This window comes from Drosophila subpulchrella, chromosome 3L (assembly GCF_014743375.2).
Source record: "Drosophila subpulchrella strain 33 F10 #4 breed RU33 chromosome 3L, RU_Dsub_v1.1 Primary Assembly, whole genome shotgun sequence".
NCBI lineage: Eukaryota > Metazoa > Arthropoda > Insecta > Diptera > Drosophilidae > Drosophila > Drosophila subpulchrella.
In genome coordinates, this window is record NC_050612.1 from 12490815 (window position 1) to 12516377 (window position 25563).

The window sequence follows — 25563 nt, forward strand, 5'->3', positions numbered from 1 at the left end:
CTCAACAGACTTTGGCTTGTCATCAGGTTGAAGAGGTGATTTATCTGCCCCACTGATTAACGGTGCTATCGAAGGAGTTGGCTGGGTAATAGCCTTGTCTTGGGGCCTAGGAATTCCGAGCTCTTCGTCACTTTCATCGTCCGAATACTCTTTTGGAATGGTCTTAACTGTCTCAACGGGGGACTTGGGCTTGTCATCTAATGAAGTTGGTATCTTATCATCTTTCAATTTTGCAAAAGGATCGAAAGGTTTGCTGATCTTGCTGTCTACCGATTCAACAATAGTGCTTGCGGACTTAATGCTGGATTGAATTGTGCTTAAAGTTTCCTCGGCCTTGAAACTGGTAACTTCCTTGGCCTTGAGGTCATCTTTAAGAACGATTTTATCTGAACCGCTAGTGAAAGGAGTTACCGAAGGAGATGGTTCACTAACAGGATTGTCTTGGGGCCTAGAAATTGTGAACTCTTCATCACTTTCGTCGTCAGAATACTCTTTTGGACTAGGCTTTACTGATTGAATCGGTGATTTGGGCTTGTCTTCTAGATTAGTTGGGACCTGTTTGTCTTTTTGCTCAACAGACTTTGGCTTGTCATCAGGTTGAAGAGGTGATTTATCTGCCCCACTGATTAACGGTGCTATCGAAGGAGTTGGCTGGGTAATAGCCTTGTCTTGGGGCCTAGGAATTCCGAGCTCTTCGTCACTTTCATCGTCCGAATACTCTTTTGGAATGGTCTTAACTGTCTCAAAGGGGGACTTGGGCTTGTCATCTAATGAAGTTGGGATCTTATCATCTTTCAGTATTGCAAAAGGATCAACAGGTTTGCTGATCTTGCTGTCTACCGATTCAAAAATAGTGCTTGCGGACTTAATGCTGGATTGAATTGTGCTTAAAGTTTCTTCGGCCTTGAAAGTGGTAACTTCCTTGGGCTTAAGGACATCTTTAAGAAGGATTTTATCTGAAGCGCTAGTAAAAGGAGTTACCGAAGGAGTTGGTTCACTAACAGGTTTGTCTTGGTGCCTAGGAATTGTGAACTCTTCATCACTTTCGTCGTCAGAATACTCTTTTGGACTAGGCTTTACTGATTCAATCGGTGATTTGGGCTTGTCTTCTAGATTAGTTGGGACCTGTTTGTCTCTTTGCTCAACAGACTTTGGCTTGTCATCAGGTTGAAGAGGTGATTTATCTGCCCCACTGATTAACGGTGCTATCGAAGGAGTTGGCTGGGTAATAGCCTTGTCTTGGGGCCTAGGAATTCCGAGCTCTTCGTCACTTTCATCGTCCGAATACTCTTTTGGAATGGTCTTAACTGTCTCAACGGGGGACTTGGGTTTGTCATCTAATGAAGTTGGGATCTTATCATCTTTCAATTTTGCAAAAGGATCGAAAGGTTTGCTGATCTTGCTGTCTACCGGGTCAACAATAGTGCTTGCGGACTTAATGCTGGATTGAATTGTGCTTAAAGTTTCCTCGGCCTTGAAAGTGGTAACTTCCTTGGCCTTGAGGTCATCTTTAAGAACGATCTTATCTGAACCGCTAGTGAAAGGAGTTACCGAAGGAGATGATTCACTAACAGGTTTGTCTTGGGGCCTAGAAATTGTGAACTCTTCATCACTTTCGTCTTCAGAACACTCTTTTGGACTAGGCTTTACTGATTGAATCGGTGATTTTAGCTTGTCTTCTAGATTAGTTGGGACCTGTTTGTCTTTTTGCTCAACAGACTTTGGCTTGTCATCAGGTTGAAGAGGTGATTTATCTGCCCCACTGATTAACGGTGCTATCGAAGGAGTTGGCTGGGTAATAGCCTTGTCTTGGGGCCTAGGAATTCCGAACTCTTCGTCACTTTCATCGTCCGAATACTCTTTTAGAATGGTCTTAACTGTCTCAATGGGGGACTTGGGCTTGTCATCTAATGAAGTTGGGATCTTATCATCTTTCAATATTGCAAAAGGATCAAAAGGTTTGCTGATCTTGCTGTCTACCGATTCAACAATAGTGCTTGCGGACTTGATGCTGGATTGAATTGTGCTTAAAGTTTCTTCGGCCTTGAAAGTGGTAACTTCCTTGGCCTTGAGGTCATCTTTAAGAACGATTTTATCTGAACCGCTAGTGAAAGGAGTTACCGAAGGAGTTGGTTCACTAACAGGTTTGTCTTGGGACCTAGGAATTGTGACCTCATCATCACTTTCATCGTCAGAATACTCTTCTGGACTCGGCTTTACTGATTGAATCGGTGATTTGGGCTTGTCTTCTAGATTAGTTGGGACCTTTTCGTCTTTTTTCTCAAGAGACTTTGGTTTGTCATCGGGTTGAAGAGGTGATTTATCTGCCACACTGATTAACGGTGCTATCGAAGGAATTGGCTGGGTAATAGCCTTGTCTTGGGGCCTAGGAATTCCGAACTCTTCTTTCTTTTCATCGTGCGAATACTCTTTTGGAATTGTCTTAACCGTCTCAATGGGGGACTTGGGCTTGTCATCTAATGAAGTTGGGATCTTATCATCTTTCAAGATTGCAAAAGGATCTAAAGGTTTGCTGCTCTTGCTTTCTACCGATTCAACAATAGTGCTTGCGGACTTAATGCTGGATTGAATTGTGGTTAAAGTTTCCTCGGCCTTGAAAGTGGTAACTTCCTTGGGCTTTAGGTCATCTTCAAAAAGTATTTTATCTAAAGCGCTAGTGGAAGGAGTTACCGAAGGAATTGGATCGCTAACAGGTTTGTCTTGGAGCCTAGGAATTATGAACTTATCATCACTTTCATCGTCAGAATACTCTTTTGGACTAGGCTTTACTGATTCAATCGGTGATTTGAGCTTGTCATCTAGATTAGTTGGGACCTTTTCGTCTTTTTGCTCAAGAGACTTTGGTTTATCATCATGTTGAAGAGGTGATTTTTCCGCATCACTGATAAAAGGGGTTCCCATAGCTATTGGCTGTGTAACATTCTTGATTTGATGTTTAGAAATAACAAGCTCTTCCCCACTTTCATTCTTGGCATATTCCTTTGGATTAGTTATTACGAAAACATTTGACTTGCAGTCAAATATATCGTTTGCTGTCGGAAACTTGGTTATCTTTTTATTATGAGTAGTTTCGACTATCCTAGATGAGTCTATAATAGATACGTGCTCAATTTTCGACAAATGTTGTAGTTTGTTTTTTGTTCTTAGATTGTCTAGCTCTTCGTCACTATCACTTTCAATTGGTTGGTTATCTAAATAGGTTTTCACATCAGATGGAAACTTATTCTGCGTGTTGTCAGTCATTGTGGCCAGTTCAGAGTTCTTGGAGGCCAAGTACTGGTGTGTCTGAAGCTCGTCTGATTTTTCGTGTGTTGGAAACTTGACACTAACATCCATATCAAGGTTTTGATTACCTTTTTGTGCTATTAGTTGTTCACTCTGGTAAACGAGTTTATCCATTTTCTCTTCATGCTCTTTAGCTACGTGGGCAAACTCCTTTGTATCCTGGACGTCAGATTTGGAAATGGAATGTAATCGTTCAAGGGTGTGAGCAATTTTTGGAAATTCTACGAGTTTAGTATCCTTAATTGATTCTAATGGAAATTCTTGTTTATCACATTCTGTTAAAAACCTTATTTGACTTTCTGCGATCTCCGTTAGTCCTTCATGTAAAATACTCTTGGCCTCGAACTCTTTAATACTTTCCGTTATATCGAATACTACGGACTCATGCTCTAGGAACTTGGCCGTAGTCGACTTGACATTTTTAATTGTTGGTAAAATTTCTGCGTCTCCTTGCCTTTCAAAGACCTTTGCCATATCTGAAATTGTGCGCTTTGAGCACTTCTTTTCACACACGTCTTCGAGGTTTTCAGTACTGGTGCTCGTCTTTTCCGTGGAAAAAACGGGCGTTTGCACTTTTTGCTCTGGTATGTGCTTAGAGCCCAAACCATCTAAAATCAAATCGGCTTCGCTTAAAATCTGTTGGTCTATGGACGAAACATCAGCTTTACGGTCTTGGGTCGAGCGTTTTCGAGGACTAAAAGGCTTTGCCTCTAGACTCGCAGTGGGGTACCTACGTTCAATGTCCTGCACGACTTCCCTAACCTTTGGTAAAACTTCTCTGACATCCGTATCTTCTAAGTCTAAGTGCTCCTCAATAGCTTCAGTTAAAATCTTTGCAGGTACCTGTTCTACTTCCCTATTTAAATCTATTACCTGTTCTGTTAAAGTCTTTTCCGTTTCACATAAGTCTTCAGCTACCACAAAGGACTTGCGCTTCTCACAAACTTTTTCACAAACTTCTTCATCAATATCTTTAAGACCAATAGCCATGGCCTCTATAGGTGAAATCTTTACCACCTCAGCGGGTGGCTCACACCTGGTCAACTTTTCCAGGGCCAAATCAGCTGGCGTAAGTATTTGCCTTTCTAGCTCTACTACATCTGGTTCTTTATCATCTTCATGAGGCTGCCGTTTCTGCACTGTAAACGGAATAGCCGACACCACTGTGCCGCAGATCTTATCCTCAATGCTCTGCACCACCTCTCGCACCACTGGCACATTATCACCTATGTATTTGGGAGTGACAGCGGTTTGCTTGCCAATTGAATCCACTGATTCTGTGCTGCCACTGCTTTCCAAACGCATTATCTTGCGTCTGACATCACCACAGCCCATAATGTGCTCTAAGTACTCCCTATCACTGGCAGTTATCTCTGCTTCTGCATCTACTTCTACTGCGGGCTGATCCTTCAGCTCCTTCTTCAGCTGATCTTTTTCTGGAATAGTCAAGTCTACTTTGGTGCGATCTATTTGTGCTGTCAGGGTCGTCGTTGTTGTCATCTTCGGGGTTTGACTACTTGTACTCATTTCTGTAAATGAGGTAGTGTCTTGTGAGTACAATTTTGGAATATCGGGGAGAGCTACCACACTATGAAGCAGCTTATCAGGTTCATCTGTTCTTGTAAAGGTTTCGGTTTTTACATTATGAACACTGAAGTGCTCTGTTTGAGGCATTCCGGGGATGGCAAAAGAGGGTTTGGTTAGAAGTAGAGTGGAGTAGAAAACATGGCAATATAAACACAGTTAACACCAATTTAAAATCATACCATAGGCTCTTTATGGTGGGTTAGTCTATGTACACAGTGCAATTGAGCTGCCAACATACATACATACGTACTTACAGGTCGGTACATACATATGCATATATTCTTTCTACAAGCTTTACGCCAAAAACCCAGCAGCAGGCACAAACATGCACTTAATGCTTATTTTGTAGTATTTAGTTGAAAAGCGAAATCAAAATATCTGTTTCGCATTTAACAGATGCCAGATGGAGCTTAGCTAAACCGATAGGGATAGGTAAAGCTGAGCTTCATTCAGATACATAGGTACAGATGCTGCATATGAGGTCGTGGATTATTGGGCCCGATTCTGCTTGCTTGGATGCTGCACAAAACTTTATGCTTCGAGTAAAATTCATGAGCTGAGCTGATTACGTTTGCATATTTTTGTTTCGCAAATACTTAAGCAATGTTTATGTTGATATTAAAATCAAAAGTCAAAATAAGCTAGTATTGCAAGTTTAAGAACAAACCACGACATCATATGTCACATACTCGTACGACATTTAAAGTGATCTATAAGCAACCAATTACTTTAAAAAGCACGCTGGGCTGGTGGGTCTGGGTGCAAACAAATCATTTGTTGATTATACAGTGAGGCTAATATAATTGTGGCTGTTGGTTGTAAATTCGCAAATAATGACAAATAGTACGAATACGATTTTGATATGCTATATACTATATAGAGATGCTACAGTGAGATCTGGATGTGGATCGACTTAACATTCAGTTATAGTACACTATTATTCTAATATATATAGTAAGAATATGCTTTTTCGTTAAGGATTGATAAAGTTACGAAAAGCAACAGAACACATAATTATTTGCGAAAAACAAATCAAACATAAACATTGCAAACTGAAGGCCATGGTTGTTCATTGGAGTGTTCTTCGATGAATCATTGAATTTCATATGGAGATCGAAAGACGGCTGGTGGTCGCCCAGCTCCTTGCTGATCCCAATATGGGTGAGGTTTCAAATTGGTTTTGTTCAATTTCGGAAATCCAAAAGTATGCCAAAAGTGTTTATCTTAATGAAAAAAATCTTAGTAATTGCTAAACGAATGTTAATATAAGTAGTATTGTAGATTATATGCGTTGGCTTATCCATAGATAACATCTATAGGCCGATTGAGTACGAGTATAGTAAACAAGGTAATTACATAGGTTAAACACAAATCGAATTATTTAAATTGTAGCTTGCAGTAGTTCAATGAAAAACATAAACTCAATTGCTTAAATATTTGTTTAAAATTGCAAACGTAATTGGTAGACCATGAGTTGAGAGGACAACAATGAGAGAGACCTATCAGAAAACGATACCCATCATAGATGTATAAACATAGGTCCTAAAACTGTGGCAACTTTTCAAATTGATTGTTTTTATACATGAGAACTTACCATTAAAATACAATAGACTTAAAGTTACTTTAGTGTTTGGTTAAGTTTATTTTAAATAGTTTATTCCGTTGCGCATTGATTGAACCAAAATCACAAATCAACACCAAGGTGCTTCTGAAAAGTTACTCCTCCTGCTCGTGAATAATTTCTTTGTAACACAAAATAACACAGATAAACTAGTAGTCGCTACTTTGGCCAAAGAGACGTGGCTCTGTCTAAATTCCGAGTCGCGCGTACTTGGGAAATTCAAATTCGTGACTAAATCTGCCCGAAAAATGCGGCTATTGCTGTACTGCAAGAATGCCAGAAGCAAATTAAATTAGGTATATGCCACCGCTCGGCTTTCGCTAGCTTTTTGCCCCCTGGCCCTATGACATAACTGCGCAGGGGTCGGGTTTTTCACCACCCTGCGGTGGATTGAACAGCCGTAAATTATATAAAGAGCCCCCGGGAAATGCTATTAACTGTGCATATCTTCCGAGGGCTAACGGACTAATAGGCTTTCTCCGGTCATCAAGAAAGAATATGCGAGCGGAGAGCGTTTCGAGAACAAGTTAAAGTTAGTAACGAAAAATCGATTGGAGGTTCGATCTATCGATTGGCTGGCCCACTGACATTGACACCTCCGAATGTTATGCATACACTGCGCAGAACGGCGCCAGACAGACAATTAGCCATGTTTCTACGACCTTTCGTCAGTGTTAACGTAATTAGATTATCTGGAAACTTAGCGACATTCGCTTCGGTACAAGTGAATATATGCGTGATTTCGTGGTCGTATTCATTCAATGCGCTTCAGTTTGGCGTTTGTTATCTGAGGATTGGGAAATCCCCTGTTACTTTCGATTTATGGCACGTTTGCTGCCGCACTTACAGACTTTTTTGATTAAGATACACACAGTAGCAGTTTGCCGTTCGTTTTTATAAATACATTTAGCTAACTAATAGTTCTTAGATCGCAATCGTTTAATGGTTGAATGGTACTTTGCATACAAAAAGCCTTTAGACTTAAATAAAGACGAAATGTAGAGGAACATAGAATAGTGGGAGTAACGGAATGGGTTAAAACTGAAAGATAGTTCAAGAAACACTACGGATTGTGGCAAAAAACAACTGAAAATATTCAAGTTAAATGAAGGGGTGTACAAAAATAAGGTTACAGATTTATATTCTTTTACCGAAAAAGGCAAAAATAGGAAAATATATAAAGTAAGTTTACATAACAATTACAAATTGCATAGAAATTGAGCATAGAGGCAGCCACCCATTTCAGGATTCGCACTTACCAATTTTGGTAATGGCAGAGACGCGTTCAAGGGTCGACTCTGTGGTTGTGTGCAGAGTGGTTACCGTGTCAGCCAGGTAATCTGTGTTTAAATGGCTTGTATATTCAACAGATTTATGATGCATTTTTAGTATAACAACTTACCACGTTCTAAGCTGATCAGTTCTGGCTCCTCGTTCTGCTTATCGGTCTTTGTGTCACTTGGGGTAGGTGGTGGAGTCTGGGAGTGCGGGATTTCGCTCTCTGAAGAAGTGTGAAATTAAAGGTAATGTAAGGTAAGACAAGGTGGTCATAGGTTTTGGATAACTCACCCATTTTCTTGAGCTCGTCGGATATTTCAATCACTCCCACGCTCATCTTCTTGGTAATAGTTTCACCAACCGATTTGCAGAACTCGGCATCGGTCAGTGACTTTCTTGGCTCCACGGATATTGGAGCAGTTAGCCCCTCCTCTTTGATAGACTCTCTCAGTGGAACGGTGGCCCGCTTGCCGAAGGTGTCACTATCATATTCAGTCGCCAGATGCTGTGGCTCCTGGGTCGCCACACTGGTAGTCACCTTTGAAGTGTGGAATGGTGATGCAATATCCCCTACTGGAGCCGCTGACTCAATGCCATCGATCAGTTTATCTGTGGTCTTGGCCTCACTGCTGATGAGCTTTGACGGCAGTAGTGTCTGCTGTTCCATGATCAGGAAATCCTCTGTAAGCTGACGTTCAGTAAGTGTCTTCTGCTGCTTGGGCTGCTCCACAATTTGCTCGGCGGCCTTCGTCACCTCCTCGACTAGCGTTTTGGCGGGCTCGGAAAACAGTTGCGTTTGCTGCTCCATGCTTAAGAAATCAACGGTAAGCTGTCGCTCATTCAGAGGTTTCTTTTCTGTCGCCTTAACAGGCTCAGGTTGGATCAAAGGCTTTGGAGTTTCCTCGATAATGGACTTTCTGGGCTCCACCACTGGTATCTTACTGGCTGGCGGTGAAGCTTTCACTGTAATGATTGATTCCGGTTCCGATGCACTCGTGGATGTCAGACTGGATTCAATGGGTTTCTCAGGGGCTTGTGGCATGCTCGGCAATTGGGTTTGCTGTTCCATGCTAAGGAAATCGTGGGTTAGCTTGCGAGCTTCGGCGGTGGTGATCTGCTCCTCGATCTTGTGGAATGTTTCAACAACCTCGGCCACCTTTTCAGCCACCTTATCCTCTTTGGGTTGAACTTGCACTAGCGGTTTGTCTTCGACCTTGACTAAGTCCTCCACTTTGCTCGAAACTTCCGAGGTCTTCTCAGACTTTACCACCTTCTCCTCGATCTTGTGGAATGTGTCAAGCAGCTCGGTTACCTTTTCGGTGACAGTCTCGGCCTTAGCGATAATCTCAGACTGTTCGATGGGTTTCTCTTTGAGCTTTTCGTCCCCCAGACCTGCGCTCATAATGGTAGCCGTAGAGGCCACAATATCATCAAGGATCTTTGACTCCCGGTCGACCTGCTTCTCCACTGACTTTCTTGGCTCCACCTTGGGAATCTTGCTGGCAGCTGGAGTTGCCTTGGGTTCGGCAGCTAGTTTCTCGCCCTGCAAGAAGTCTTGAGTGATCTTTCGTGCATCCACTTCGCCAACCTTCTGAGCTTCGGCAGTAATTGTCTTTACTGGAATCTTTGAGATTGGTTTCTCTGACTTAGCCTCGATAACTGAATCAATCTCGGATTCAACTGTAGCACGTGGCGCTGCTGTGGGCTTCATTGAGTCATCGCTGGGCTTACGAGTGAACTTCGGAATCTGGGTTTTGGGCTCACCGCCATGGAAGTCGTATTTAACCTTTTTGGCTTCGAACTCCGCAATCGTTTCCTCAATACTTGAGCTCTCGATGACTTGGACATGCTTCACTTGCTCCTGAGTCACGGTCTTGGCCTCCTCCAGGTTTTTAATGGTCTCGCTGACCTTTGATGATTCGACACTGGACTGAGTTGGCAGGATAGCACTAGCCTCTGCAGGTTTGGTACTTTCAAAGGAGCTAATAATGTTCTCAACCTTCTTGCTAGCAATTTCGGTCACCTCGCTTATGACTTGCTGGACCTCTTTGACGGTTTCCTGTGGTACTGAGGCCAGAGGGCTGGTCTTCTCCTTGACCTCCTCCACGAACTTCTCGTGAACTGTTGCTGTGGTGGAAGTTACTGGAAGTTGGCTGCGTTTCTCGAACTCCAGGAAGTCCTCGGTGATGTCACGGGCTTCTTGACGGGTAATCGTCGTCACCCGACTGAAGGTCACGCAATCCTTCTCCTTCTTCTCGGCGGCACTGATGTCCTGCACAATTTTGTCAGTCTGGTCTGGGGATGATGGCTGGTCTTCCTCCTCTGAGCTGCGCCCGGATGTCTTAAACTTGTGCGTCAGTTCCTTGTCGAACTCGCTCTTGCTCACTTCGGTTGAGTCCATCTTGCCCATCTTCATCTTGATGACTTGTTCGGGTACAGTGCTTGTCTTGATGATTACGTTATCAGCAGGCAATTGCATCAGTATCTCGGATTCGTGGTGTGCCTTCTTGTCCTCGATAAGACTTTTCCGCTTGATTTCGGTTATTTCGCGTGTGATCTCTCTCTTCTGGGTTGAGGCAGGAATGGATCGCTCCACTGACAGACGCTTGACAATCTTCTCACGCCGTTCGGCAACCGTTCGCTTGGCAGCTTCCTCATCGGACTCGGATTCCTCGACTTCCTTCTCCTCGGCAGAGTACTTGACTTCCTCGCGTTCGTTGATTTGCTGGATTCGCTTGCCTGAGGGGAGAGCTTAAAAGGGTTATTCAATGGGAAGATGTTCCAAATGAGTTAGCCATTTATGGTTACAAAGATCCAAAACCTAGTTAGATCTGCATAACTGACTGGCAAGATTGTATTGTGAGGGGTTCCGCACTAATACTTACTTTCTCTGCGAACCAGCTCCTCCACGGACTCCGAGTTCTTCATGATGTCCGTTTCATCGAACTCGCGCGAATGGGATAGTCGTCCACTCTTGCACTTCTTCATAATGTCGTCCCGTCCAATGTTTTTGAGAGCGGTTTCCAACAAAAGGATATCGTAGTTGGGTTTGTCCTTATAAAGGCGGATCATGCTCTGTGCCTGCCTGGCAATGCTATCGGTGTTTTGGTTAATGATCTCATCAATTTCCTCTGCATTGATGCCAATCTCTGGGGCCAGCTGAATCCAATCCTTACCCAAAAGGTTGGACAGATCAACTATGCGAATGTCGCCAATGTAATGGTCATTTTGATGCTTGCTCAAACTGAACATCGAGGTCCTGTAGGCAGAGGTGACTCGGTCCGAGAAGGCGGTAGTGGAGTCGGGTATAACGGCCTCCGGAAGTACGATGTTTAGGATGCAGATGGGCTGTTGTGGAGGCTCACCCTTGGCTACCTTCGGTTCTTTCATGAACAAGGTGCGACCAACAATGTCAGCATGCTGATCCTTAACCCGAACTGTGAAGGGCAGTCGGTTCTCGCGGAAGGCCTTGAACTGCAACTGCAGCTGGTCGCCCGATTTGGTCACGGGCACCAAGTTTCCGGCCATCTCGATGTACTGAGGCTTACCCTCGAGCACCTCAACATCACGGCTCTTGGCCACTTCTGTGTAGAGCTCATGTTTCTCCAGGGTCTTATCCTCACGATCGTCGGTCATGCAGAAGACTCGAAGTCTTGCCTCAAAGGGTTCGATCTTCTTGGCGAACACCACAAACTTGGCAATGAACGGTACATGAATAACTTCCCTGGGTTCAGAAAACAATGCAATTTAATAAGGAGCTTTAAAAAAAAAGGATAGAAAACCACTCACTTGTACAGCTCGGTGGCCATTTTGGTGGCATCCGATATATTGCGGCAATCCATCAGCCAGAATCGAGCTGACACAGTGGTCGTAAAGGAGACACAGTCGTTGACAAATGTCAGGGGCGTGGAACCGGTGACATCCTCCCATTGAGCTCGGGACGGTCCGCCTAGCGATGGATTAGTCAGATGGGAGACGGAAAACAGAAACGTTCAATTGCGGGTCTCATGTCTCGGACAATGGGGTTTACGCATAGACTACATATATGTATGTAAAAACTCTTGAAAATCTCTACTGTTGTCTCATTAGCAGATAAGTATTGAATTCAATTCCAAAATTGTTGAACTAATTTCACAAACGAAACCATAAACTCAACACAAAAACTTGTTCAGAGAGAATTACGATTGTGTGTGTTAATTACAAAGCAATTAGATGGAATAGGAGTAGTATTGAAAAGTATTATTGTATACAGTTTATGGTATAGTATTAAAATCGTATTTAGCGATAAGTATTAGAAATATTTAGTATCTTGTTGTTATCTATGGCATGGCATGAATGTGAGGATGTAGATGGGGTCTGTTGAATGTTCAAAGTGGTGTGTATTGTGGGTTGTGTGTGTGGGTTGATGAGGCACTTTGATTTCAAGCATATATTTGGTTATTTTGGTAGGGCTGTAGCATTTACAGAGGTACAAGTACTAGGGTACTTGTCACGCTTACTTTGAAGCCGTTTCGAAACAACATGCTTAATATTTTGGAAAAACAAATTTTTGGTTTATCTTGAATGGAAAATAAGTGAGCGTGTCACGTGTTTCTTGTTGTAAATGTGTTCAAATCAACAAAAGTCCCAACAGAACAGAACCAAGAAACAAAGAAACAAATAATACGAACCTAAACATAATTGAACAGGAATGTATTAAAGAATCGTCAACTTGTTGAGAAATTTATATGTTTATATTTGTATGGTACATTATCAAACACTGTTTGTAATATGATATTATTGAGCTTGCCACAGCATTCGCTTGACTTTAGTTTTCCTCAATTTTTGACATTTATTCGGTTTCAGAAAAGTTCTCTTTGGTGCCACAAACAGTCGAAATTCTAAATTGATCATTCATATTTTGTTTACTTTTTTGGAAAAACAATATATATAGATAATTGTTCTGCTTTGTTTTAAATGAAATAATAGCAATCAACTCAAAGATTTAACGCTCAATAAACAACAGATAAACAAACTACAATCAGGTGCACGGCATTCCAACCGAAAATGTTAATTAAAAATTAAACTTAAAGCTTTAGAGCCTTAACAAGTATGATACGTAAGTATGGAATAAGAATAAGATTCGAATCGGTAACTGAACAACTAATCAAATCAATGTAATCTGGCACAATCTTGGCCTTGCTTTTATTACGGTTTCAATGGCCCAAAGAGCAACTTTAGTTGGCGTTTAGTTTAGCTTACAAAACCTACAAACTCTTTAATGAAATTGTGCAGTTTAGTTATATATTTGGCAATAAACCGCGTGCAGTCAGAAAGTCGCTTAGGTAATTCATATTGTTGTATGTTAGAGGGAGAGAGGTTAGACAGAGAGAAAGAGAAGGCGGCAAAGACGTTTGCATGACAAGCTTAAGGTTCGTAAAAGTAAATTGGAAAGTTTGCTTACTTCAAAAACTAAGCTGCTTTGAGCTGGAAGCGGAATCTTGGCTTAGAGAACATTGCCAATTGAGTGGGGTCTTGAGCAGGCCCCACCAAACAGAAAGTTAACCCTGAGCATCTGGTTAGTTAACCCAAAGACGCAGCGCAACCCGAATTAAAGCAAAGAATTAAACGAAACTTAGAAAATTAAAGGGGCAACTTAGGAACAAACAACTCAAGAAAACTGATTAATAACCAAGGATTTAAGGCATAGAAGTTGAAAAATAAATTGTTTGAAATATTTGCAATAGTTTCTTAACAAGAGAATTTATCATAAGTAAAATATGCAGAATTTTCAAATTTTTTTTGTCAAATTTTCTTCTTGGATTTGCTTGCTGCCTCATTTTGCAACACAATAATATTGTTATTCTTAATATTTTTTTTTTGGTTTTTGTTTGGCATAGAACGAAACAACTAAATATGAACAAATAACGATTTTATTTTGTAAACAGTTTCAATTTGAAACTTCATACATGTTTGTGAATTTCTGAATTTTTGTATTATTTATTTTAGTATTTGTGACGTTTGAGTCAGTTTTAGTTACCTTTTAGAGACCTTTTCCGAAACACACCTTCAATGGATTGAGAAAACAGAACGGAATGCGTGCACACGTATGCAATGACGCATTAGTACGAAATTATAGAACAATTAAATAGGTTTTCAATCAAGAATTGAATTGAAGTTTGTTTTGTTTGGGTTTGTTTTTGCTCAACACGAAATCGAAATCGAAATCATCGAAAATTATCAGAACGAACTCAAGCGGTAAGGAACTGAAATCGAACAAAGGGTAACGGAACGAACACCGTTTGGCACAATGAAGAGACACACTGAACATGACACTGATCTGGGTTGGGATCGAGCTGAAGTACGAGATATAGGTGTGGAGTATCTGTATCTGTGGCTGTATCTTTTTCTGTATCTGTGTAGTGGTGAGGGTGTCTGGGATGTATGAACGTATCGGAGGTGATGGTGACGAATGCTCTACAACTGTCTAGATTCCAAAAGAGTTACGATAGGATACGATACGATACGATGCGGGCTACTGCCGGAACAACGCGTTCGAATCACTTATGTTTACGCATCTACTACACAGACACAAGCACTATGTTTCAGTTCGGATCGGATGGGACCTACAATCGAATTTTTCTCAATTCAATCTCAATCTCATTATCATTACAATTTCAATTTATAGTAAGGGAGTTCTCCCCAGAGTTTTTTCTTTAGATTTGGGCAATTTCCACTGTACAGGTTTGGATAAATTATATATGGCATGTATGGTATATATATAGTACTACGTTTTAGCACATGAGATACTTGTATTCTAAATGTTATAGACAACCAAAACGAACAAAGGAAGCACGAACCAAACTCAACTCAACGAAAGCATATATAGTTACACTTAAGAAATCATATATAGGAATGAAGTAAATGAAGGCCTGAGACAGATTTATATAGAGATAGATAGAGAGAGAGAGGATGAGGAAGTATGGGTATCAAGGAGGATCAGTAATACTCAAAAACATCAACTAACGTAATGGAAATGTAAGTGGATATACTTCGTAATAGTCATAATGGTAATTGGTAATTGGTAATTGGTAATAATAACTGCTTGGATCACATCGTACAAACAACACAAAAGACCGGCTCTTAGCTGGCGGATCGGTAATGGATCGGCTTGGACTTACCTGTTATGGAGCATAGCAGTCGCAGGGTGGGCGTGTTGCCCGAGTACTGATTGATCATCCCCTGGCTGTGAGCCTTGGGGGCGGGCATGCTGAGGGTGATGGCCTTGTGGAATTTACGGCGCCGCGGCTCGACCGTAACAATCGGCGATACGGCCACGCCGCGACCCAAAAGCTTGGCGGTGAGATCGGGATCGACCGGCTGGGCCTAGAACGAGTGTAACGGATTTCGATTGGCACTATAGACAAAAATCGATTTTTACCGGCCACGCTTATACGCAATACACACAGTCATGAGATGAACGAAAGAAACGGAAACTTAACTAAAATTTATAAAACAAAAGTTTATGTACGAAATATGCGCTTCTTGTCTGTCATAAGGAAACGAGAAAAACAAATAAAATGAAATGAGTCTTTTGGGCTAAATGGTGAACATTATCGATTCGATTACACTTAGTTTTTCAGTTTTAGTGCTTTTGTACAATGCTTATAAGTCGGATGTTTATGCATATCGTTTTCATGGTTGTTGTATTGAGCAATTGCAGTTAAGTTGTTTCAGTTAAATTACAGCATAAGTTAACTACAAACGATAACAATGTTCGAGCCCATTTATGTCCCAATAAATTTAGTTATCAAAAAAACTCTGTCTACAACTGAAGAGCTAGTAAGGTAACGCAAAATTTTATATAGAATGTACAGAACTCAGATAAGGAAAGTAAAATTATTGAAAATGTAGAAATTTACAGATATCAGTTAAATGCAAATAAAACGTGGGAAAATTTTTTACTCATGAGTGGGGCCATTATAAAATCGTTTTTTGCTTACGGCATGGCTAAAATGTTACAACTTCGTTAGGCACTCCAAACCGGACCCAATTGTAACTCTCTAAGTATTTTCACCTCTTCTCTTTTCTTTTTTGAAAAAGCAATTGAATGAAAAGTAATCAAATGAAAAGTAATTAAAACAGTTTCATTGGCATAAAGTTTTTGTCGAACTAAATTTATTGGGTAGTACTGCATTTCAGAGAACTTGTAAGTATAATCTTATGCATAAGTAGATAATAATCATAAATAATGTATGAATAGTTAAGAGTAGTTAGCATATAGGTAAATGTATCATAATATTCGATATAAGTATTTCATATGTCTTTTCAAGTTGGACAATTTGTTTTGCTCTCGCTGTTTATAAGCTTGCCGAAAATCTGCGATCTGACAGACTTGGCTTGATCCATGATCAAATTCAATCGGTTCATATAATTGTATTATTGTATGTCACTGTTTTGCATAGCATTCGTGATTAGGTTAGCATGAGGATACCGATTCCACAATGGCTCCATAAGCAAAGTGCCGTAAAGTTATTAAGTGTGTCTCAATATAATCAAACAAAGTGCACATATTTCATACGAGTAATAACATTTGGAAAAGTCAGCTCCGAAGATCGTTTACAATGGTTTTAGTTAGGTATATTAGTTCCATTCGGACTACTGTAAACGAACTTCAGGCAGTTGGATCTACCATATTTCACTACACAGGATTTAGGGGCGGGTTAACATAGACGGTTATTAGTTACTGGTTATAGGAGTACTGGTTATAAATGCTCATTTTCATTTTGGAAAACATCTTTTGCATTCTTTTTTGATATTCTTTGGGGAAGTTGTAGATTAAATGCTCGAGTATATATGCCGACCGATAACGTATTTGTTTTGGATTTCTTTTTTTCGTATTCTCAGTTTAAGATTAGATATAATTGCCCTGGTTGATTTACCAGATGAGCGAGAAGCGCTTCTTCTTGGGCACATGATTAACGCTTATTTTGCGCAACTTCTCAGGCGCAACGCCCTTGCGCGGTTTAAAGAGGTTTACCTGTAAGCCGACTTTGATCTTCTTGGTGAGGGCTCCCTGTGGGAAGACGGCCTGCACCTGTGGCACCACGGTGCTGGACACCATACCGCCCTCCGGTCCAATGGCGTGGACCTCCTGGCGGATGCGCGACACGACGGCGAAGTACTGGGGGAAGTCGTAGGTGACGAAGCGGCAGACATGGTTGCCAGCCTGCTCCTCCAGTTGGGCAATCTCTGCGGCGAAGAGTTCCAGTTATAGACCAGGGAGGGCTACGATAATACTACATTCTCACTCACCCTCTGGCTCGAAGCACTGCTGCAGGACATCGTGTATGATCTCCTCGGAGTTGTCGATGGTGTGCTCCCGCCATGTTTCCCCGTTGTCCGAGCGCAAGATTATGATCTCGCGCTCCTTGCCGCGCAGCGAGGCAAAGTGCGGCACCTCCATTATCACCGGTCCAATGAACTTGGTGGAGCAAGGACCCAGTTCCAGGACACGACTGGCCAGGGCCTCACCCTCCATCAACTGGGGCGGATGCATGGTGCGCTGCGGCTTCACATAGCGACAGGTGACCCTGGTCGGCTGACAGGTGGACCTCGAGGGGATGATCATGCGGACGCCACTGTGCCGACAGCCTCGCATGGCTCCTCCACGGGCATCGACCAGGAAGGACACCAGGAAGCTCTTCCAGCTCAGCTTGCGGCTGCAAAGGAACCGGAAATTAGTTTAAAAATCAAAATGGACAATGATATGATCAAGATATTATATTCTACAAATTGATATGCCTCTCTATGATAAGCAACATATCAATCCAATAACATTTTCTAAGATAAAATAGCTAAAATTGAACTAAGTTAAGATAGTTTCATCTTTACTTAAATAAATCATAATAAATTTAAGACAAGATTAAACTAAGTACGACAATTTAAAACTGGGTTCAGTAAGTCAAATTTAATTAGGTACTTTAAAAGGATTACTCCCTAAATCTAAGAATGACTTGAATACATAATCATTTTATCAAAAAAAAAAAAAACCAATATTAATTCATTAGGATCCCAGCCCATAAACTCACCCCACATGCGGCGGCTCATCATGACCAGATCCATTGGCAATGTACACCCCATCCACAGTGGCCTTGGGCGAGCTGCCGTACACCTGGGTCTTGTGGGGACTGATCACCTCCTCGCCGATGGTGGGCGGAACTCCAGAGGCATACTCGGTGCTCTGGGTCATCCGGTTGGAGTCCATGCGCTCGTCTCGGGTCACATCGATCGGTAGCGAGTCGTCGCCTAGGGATTTCATTTCGTCAACGGTCAAATAGCGGTATGGTTGATCTGATAGCATATTGTCTTCGCCTAGAGTTTTGATTCGATTTCGATGCGATTCGAGGGCATTCCGCAGCATTTGCATTTTGTTTAAGCACAAGACAGTCCAATTGGCCATATAGCGTTGTAGTTGTTGTTGATATTATTATTGTTGTTTGGTGTTGTTGGTTGTTAAAGTGTTGGAATTGTTGTTGATTGGTTGGTTTTTGTTGAGTTGCAGATGAGAGCGCAGTGCATTGAAAATAGAAGAATGCAAATGAGTTTGATTTTAGTTACAAAATTTCGTAAGTTGTACATGCTTCATTTTATAATCGTTATAATAAATATATATATATAGGGGTGATATAAAGCTAGCATGACCATTAAATAGGAGCATATTACATGGATACGTTAACAGTGGTGGTATAGATACAGACACAGAAGAGTACATTTTTCATGCCGCGGTTTCAAGCAAATTCGGTTTTAATTTTCTTTTGCCTGAATCTGACAGCCCAGTCAAAAGAGTCTAGGTTGTATCCTATCAAGTCAGATTTTTGTCTATAATTATTTTGAAGTTTGGGTTTTGATGTTGATGAGTAATAAAAGTACATTAGTACTAGTGGTATTTTTGTAGATCAAGTCAAACCTTCAAAATAAAGATATTTTTTTGAGTTTTAAAATTTATAAATTTGTATCTTCAGTCAAAATTTGGTTCTTTAGATTAGAGAAAGATATATATTCCCTGATACTTTCTTTTCCTTTCTATTTGGTCATATAATTTTTGAGAATATATTAGATAAAATATATATTTATAGAAAAGCAAGGAGTGAGTTGAAAGGTTTTACTCCATTGCCCAATTACAACGTCAAGAAATAGTTTACATTTATACATCGTAGCCCCATATAAAGTGCCATGAGTACGCCAAACTTTGGTGGCCAATTCAGCAAGCCAATCACGATCCAATCACAGCCAATTAGTGCACTTTATAACGGCCAGCACTTAAGATAGGAATACGAATACGAGTATACGGTTACGGATACGGATAGGGTTTTCCAAGTGGCCCTGGGCACTTACTGGAGACACACAGTTTGTCGCCCTGGTAGTACGGCAGATAGACCGGGCCAAAGCCGTACTCGTAGCCAGCGTCCAGTTGCCAGTTAGTGTCGCCTGACACACACATGAAAGAGCGGGGATTCACTTAAGACTATCGTAAACTATGTAAACTATGTAAACTATGTAAACTATGGGTAGTGCTCAGTGTCTGTGTGCTGGCTGACTAGCTGGGCGGTGATCTTGTGATCTTGTGGCTTATGGTTAGGGTTTAAGTGGACTATTGGGGAATACGTACCGCCCTCTTCCTCGGAGTCGGACATGAAGGACTCGTGCATGGCCTCGGGAGCCACCACGCGGTACTTCTCCTCGGCCTGGGCAGGAGCAGCGGCTGCCTCGTCCTCCTTGGTGATGGTCTTCAACGAGTCCAGGACACTTATGTAGCCCAACTTGCGGGCAATGTGCAGGGGCGTCTGTCCGTTGACCGTCTGGGCATTGGCATTGGCCTTGTGCTCCAGGAGGAGGTTGACAATATGGCAATGGCCCTGCTGGGCGGTCTGATGCAGTGGAGTGTATCCAATCGAGGTGGCCGCATCCACATTGGCGCCATTCTGCAGCAGGAAACGCACCATGTTGGCCTGTCCAAAGTGAGAGGCGACATGCAGGGGTGTGTAACCCGCCTTGGTGGCCATGTCGATGTTGGCTCCATTCTTCTCCAGAATCTCGGCCACATTCACATTATCCTCCTGGGCACACAGGTGCATGGGTGTCAGGCCATTCTTGGCCGGGTGATTGACGGCGGCCTTGTGCTCGATCAGCAGATTGGAGATCTCGGCATGACCCTCCTGGCTGCTCAAGTGCAGCGGGGTGAATCCGGCCTTGCTCTCGGCATTGGCCAAGGCCCCGTACTCCAGCAGGGTAGTGGCTATATCCATCTGATTCTTCCGCGCCGCAATGTGGAGCGGGGTGTGTCCATTCTTGGCCGTGGCATGTGGACTGGCTCCCTTCTCCAGGAGCAGCAGGGCAACCGCCTGGTTGTTATAGTGGCATGCCACATGCAATGGAGTGACTCCATTCTTGCCCTGCGCATCCACATCCGCCTCCTTTTGGAGCAGCAGCTGGGCCACCTTGATGTGTCCATACTTGGCCGTCAAATGAAGTGGCGTGAATCCCTTCTTGGTGGCGGAGTCCAAGGCGGCGCCGTTCTCAATCAGCACAGCGGCCACCTAAAGAAAGTTACAAAGAAGTTACATAAATAAGATTACCAGGTAATCTCACAGCAATACGTGCCAAAAATCAAATTACCAAAATTTCTCACAAAAAATCATAATACCAAAATACTTAATAAAAAAAGAGTTGCAACATTTATTCGAAAACAAAACGCCAAAAAGAGACAACAACACAAGAGTCAAATAAACAACTCATAATAATAATACCGATACAAGTACAAAACCAAGAGGCTGGATAAAAACTTAAAATCAAATGAAAAACTCCCGATGGCGTATCCAAAAAAGCTGCATCAGGTAAACGGTGTCGATGTGGTCGGCGATCTTTTTCGCGATCAGGTCTTTTACCTCATCCTGGCCCTCCTTGGCGGCGATGTGCAGTGCCGTGTACATGTCCTTGGTGGTGGCGTCCACCTGGGCGCCGTGCTGGAGGAGGAGCATCACTATGTCCACGTTTCCAAGCCGCGAGGCGATATGCAGTGGCGTCTGCTGTTCCCGGGCACGGGCGTCCACCTGGGCGCCATTGCGCAGCAGGATGCGAATGATGTCGGTCTGGAATGGGTCAGGTGGAATAGCAAAGAGCGTTATATATGTATCTACAGATGTGGCAATTCTTAACTTTTATAGGTGTATTTTAGTTACAGATTGACTACTAATATACGTAGTCAAGTCTTCTTTGAAAATACTAAATTAGCAACGTAACAAATTGGATAGTAGTGATTTTTAGGATTTCGTTATATAAGAATGTAGGAATGGATTTTAATGGAAATGGATTTTAATTTCCTTATTAAAAAGATGATAATTCTATATCGATATATGGGGCTCATAACTTGTATAGTTCTAAAAAAATATAATAGCAAATAAAGAAATATTAAAAAATGAGAAATAGTTGTCACTCTCCTGTGTTAAGAATGTTACTAATCAAGCTTTATCATCAAAAAATCGATTAATGTACTAAATGGGATAACAAGAATGTAAATCATTAAACCATAAACCAATTAAAGGAGCCCTATTTAAGCCTCGACAATAATAACTTCCCTAGTTTTATTAGATTACTCAGATCAAGTATCGTCAGAATAGATATGTTTTAAAGTTTTTTAATAGTTTTTTAATATTTATCCCAAAATAATTAATTTTTATAACCATTTTTTTTCTAAACTCCAAACCTTCCCCTAACTCACCTGGTTAGCCCTGGCGGCCAAGTGCAGTGGAGTCTCGCCGCGCACAGTGGGCACATCGGGACTGGCATCGTGCTGCAGCAGATAGATGACGATGTTCATGCAGCCCATGAAGGCGGCCACATGGAGCGGAGTGAGTCCGCTCTCCGTGGTGGCACTGATGCTGGCCCCATGTCGCAGGAGCAGCTCCACCACCTTCAAGCGATTCTTCTTGCAGGCAATGTGCAACGGGGTGAACCCATTCAAGGCCCTTGCATTGGCATCTGCATTTCGGTCTAGTAGAAGCTTAGCTACCCTCACATGACCACAGTGGGCGGCCACATGGAGGGCGGTCAGATAGTCGACGGTCACCTCGTCGACGGGAGCACGATGGTACAACAGGATGCGGGCGGCATCCACGTGCTCACCCTGGGCGGCCATATGGAGGGGTGCCAAGCCGTTCTTGGTCTTGGCAGAGATGGGAGCTCCCCTTTCGAGCAGCATGTCCACCACTTGCTCGTGTCCCGAGCGAGCGGCACAATGGAGCGGAGTGAGTCCGTCCCGGGTCTTGGCCTCGATGTTGCCACCCTTCTCCAAGAGCAGCGATACCATGTTGGTCTTGCCCCACTTGGCGGCCACGTGGAGCGGACTGATGTTATGCTTGGCCGAGTAGTTGACATCGGCGCCCTTCTGGATGAGCAAGTTGGCGATGTTCTGGTTGCCATAGTGCGAGGCAATGTGGAGAGGTGTGAAGCCCGACTTCGAGGTCACGTCCGGATTGTGGTCATTCTGGAAGAAGGGGATTAGATTCAAGTCAGTCGTTGTTTTTTAAGTAAAGGTGGGGAAAGTGGTAGGAAGTGCAATCTTTAATTGGAACTTACATCTAGCAGCAGGGTTGCTGCCTTGACATCGTCTTTTTTGGCGGCAATGTGCAGCGCTGGAAGCCTGACCTTGCCCCGGGTGTCGCTCTCGAGGAGCACGGCGACCACCTTGTCGTGACCCTGCTGCATGGCCACCGCCAGCGGGGTGAAGCCATCCTCGGTGGCCAAACTCTGGTTGGCCCCGTTGGACAAAAGGAGACGCACCACCGCATCGTGGTTCTCCTGGGCGGCCATGTAGAGGGGAGTGAATCCATTCTGAGATTGCACATTCACGGAGGCGTTGTGCTCCAGCAGCAGCTTCACCACCTCCTCCTGCCCAGCCAGCGAGGCGATGTGGAGGGCGGTGTTGCCCTTCTTGGTGGCACTGTCCACAATCGCACCCCGACGAAGCAGTTCCGAGACGACGTGGATGTGGCCATCCTTGGAAGCCAGGTGCAGGGCATTTAAGCCATTCTGAGGGGAATTCATTGAGTCAGTAATCTACATTAGGGTTTAAATAGTATGCTAACTCACCGCATTGCTGGTGTTGATGTCAATGTTGTTCTTCAAATGCTCGAGCACTCGCTCCAAGTTTCCAGCGCGAGCGGCACGCAGGAAGGAAGTGTTTCCATCGCCCTAAAAAGTGCAGAAAAGAACTTTCAGTTAGTTGAGTGTCTTTAAAAACTTTTAGTTAATTACGTTATCAGTGGTTTATTCAAGTTCGTCACATTTTTTTTTACAAATGTAGCTTAACAGGAAGTTAAAAATTATTTCTCCAATTATTTTGTTGTTTTTTCTCAATGTCATGTTACCGTTTGCCGATTTCTGAGTTGAGTTTGGTCCGATTTCTCAATGTCATGTTAACTTTAGTCGTTGATTAAAATTATTCTTTCGGATACATTTATCTGACTGAAAACTCTTAACAAGAGGTCATGTTCCAGTTTAAATTTTATGATAGACAAAACGAAAATTTCAAAGAAAAGTTCGCCAGCTCTTCCCTTTCAGATTTGGCAGACCGAATTAAACACTGAATTCTTTAAAGATTTGTGATTCGCAAATTAACATCACATTGATACAAAACGAATCTTTCTTTCCGAGCAACTTAACTTCATGTTAACTTTTTCTGACAAATAACCTATAGCCTTTTATTGATATTGAGTAATCGGCCCCTAGTTTATCTGATAAACTGTAATTAGTAATTACCCTATAAATAGTCGGTTTTAAAAATGCAAAAGGCAAACTTCAAGGCTGTAAATAATTGGCTTTGGGCCGAATTTGCGTTTATTTTTGCACAGGTATCAAATGAGGCAAAGGTCAACAAAAAGTAATTGCCAGGCTTATCAACAGAAGTGCAATATATCTTTGCCATGTTGCCCCGGAAACTTAACATCTACTTTTCAGTTAGTTGCGTGTCGGTTGCGTATTCATCACCTGCCGAGTGGGTGGCAATAAAAGGGGGACTCGGAGTTTTATAGAACGTTGCTAGGTTGCGCAACTCGAAGTTTGGTGTCCCGTCAGGCAGTACAATAGTTACATATTGCTATTATGCACCTGCTCGTTTCCTCAAGTTCAATCCACGATGCGGCGGTCAAGGCGAGGGGTCACCACTCGCTTTTCCGGCTCTAGGCGCAGGTGTACGGGTAATTCGGTCTAATGGCCAACGCCCACCCACCGAAGCGAAAAACCAACCACCCACCCACCAACTCAGCGGAGCCCAGCTGTCGATGGTGGTTTTGTTTATATTTTTCTCCCCCAATTCTCTCCAGGATTTTCGATATCGAAAATGACGTCATGTCGCCGCGTTTTCAAACTGCAACTGGAAGTCGGCAAATCGGAAATTTTGCGCACTGGAAGTGAGCGAAAAGTCGCTGGAGAGTGACCGCAGCTCAGACACCCGGTAGACCCGCTTCCTGGGCGTTAAGTCCCCTTCATATCCGCCCAATCCAATGCACTGCCCACGCATTCAACCACCCACCCACCAATCCACCCACCGCCCTTTGGCAAACAAGGAAGTGTGTGAAGGATATACTAAACACAAGCGGCCCAAAAGGAAAACTCATTTCACATGCCCTGGGCATACATATGAATTCTAAAGAACTTGTTTGCCCCGTCTACTTCCTGAACTCTGTTTGCTTGGCTGCACAGGGAAAATATGTAGTATCACTAGAAATGGTTATTTTCTCGTTTACCATATGAATGGTATAATTACAAAGGGAGATGAATGAGATATAAGAAGTACACTTTAAGCGATTGTAAGTCATACAAATTATAATATGTTCATTTCAAGGATATCTGGAAGACTACTTAAAAATGTAAGAAAAAATTTTTGAAAAAGCTAGGTTTTTTGAAAATCTATTATATTATAGTATATTATATTATGGGAAAAAGTGTGATGTTGAAAATAAATAAATAAAAAAACCCAATTATGTGATTATTCCTGCTTATATCTTTATACTAAATTCAATATCAAAATATTTAAACTCATTTCTTAACCAATGGAAAATAATATTGTTTTAGCATTTCATTCTTTTACTTGACGTATGTAATTCTAGTTTCATTTTGATATTCTTGATAATCTTTTCTCTGCCTGTAGTGCTAGGTGCCTCCCAGACGTGCTCCCAAAGTTCAAAGGTTCTTGGGCTCGGCCTCGCTCCCCGTTTTCGTCATTGTATAACTAACGAGGGGCAAATTGGGTGCTCGACTAAAGGAGTTTCGCCTTGAAGTGGATTTGCTTTGAACTTGTGTGGCCAACTTGGTACTTGGCAACCAGCTTAACGCCCAATCGAAGTCCGAGTGGCTGTCCTTAGCAGGAGCAACAAACAATCGCTTAATGCAGCAGCGAGAGCTGGGATGAAAAAGTGAGTCATGTAATATGGATTTTTCCCCATCTTGGCACCAGTGTCGCATGTCATCATTAGGTTTAACCTAAATCTCGATTACCTTACACTGACTGCCAACAATACACGCACGCACCACACCCAGTTCCGATTAAAGAGGACAGTGGTGCGGTAATGGTGGTGCCAGTGGTTTCTGGGAGCCACCACCTGGCTCCAGTTGCCGTTGGTTAGTACAGCAATTATTTTTAGACCATTGTTCAGGCTTAAATGAGAATCGCCTGCAACACCCATTAACTAAAAGGGGTATTTGAGTGGAGTGAAAAATCAATAAACTTCGTT

General features: G+C 42.6%; 2 protein-coding genes across 19 annotated transcripts in view; both read right to left on the reverse strand.

The window, feature by feature from the left end:
• The window catches only part of LOC119553081, a 40816-nt gene extending 34046 nt beyond the window's left edge, over window positions 1–6770 (reverse strand). For both annotated transcript variants that reach the window (XM_037863230.1, XM_037863228.1), the window contains exon 1: window positions 6488–6770. The gene's annotated coding sequence lies outside the window, so the exon portion shown is untranslated. The remainder of the gene's footprint in view (window positions 1–6487) is intronic.
• The window catches only part of LOC119553078 (ankyrin-3), a 71249-nt gene that overhangs the window by 40211 nt on the left and 5475 nt on the right, over window positions 1–25563 (reverse strand). For 5 of the 17 annotated variants that reach the window (XM_037863221.1, XM_037863216.1, XM_037863222.1 and 2 more), the window contains exons 2-15: window positions 22922–23023; window positions 22409–22861; window positions 21552–22316; window positions 20719–20922; window positions 19443–20370; window positions 17863–18145; window positions 17087–17493; window positions 16812–17023; window positions 14953–15157; window positions 11582–11741; window positions 10678–11516; window positions 8084–10531; window positions 7917–8015; window positions 7774–7854 (exon numbers count right to left, since the gene is read on the reverse strand). In XM_037863221.1, coding sequence (XP_037719149.1) covers window positions 7774–7854; window positions 7917–8015; window positions 8084–10531; window positions 10678–11516; window positions 11582–11741; window positions 14953–15157; window positions 16812–17023; window positions 17087–17493; window positions 17863–18145; window positions 19443–20370; window positions 20719–20922; window positions 21552–22316; window positions 22409–22861; window positions 22922–23023 — 7186 coding nt within the window. Of the gene's footprint in view, window positions 1–7756; window positions 7855–7916; window positions 8016–8083; window positions 10544–10677; window positions 11517–11581; window positions 11742–13811; window positions 13839–14952; window positions 15158–16678; window positions 17024–17086; window positions 17494–17862; window positions 18146–19168; window positions 19262–19442; window positions 20371–20718; window positions 20923–21551; window positions 22317–22408; window positions 22862–22921; window positions 23024–25563 lie in introns of those variants that run through there. The other 12 variants (XM_037863218.1, XM_037863208.1, XM_037863211.1 and 9 more) reach the window with 7 other exon arrangements.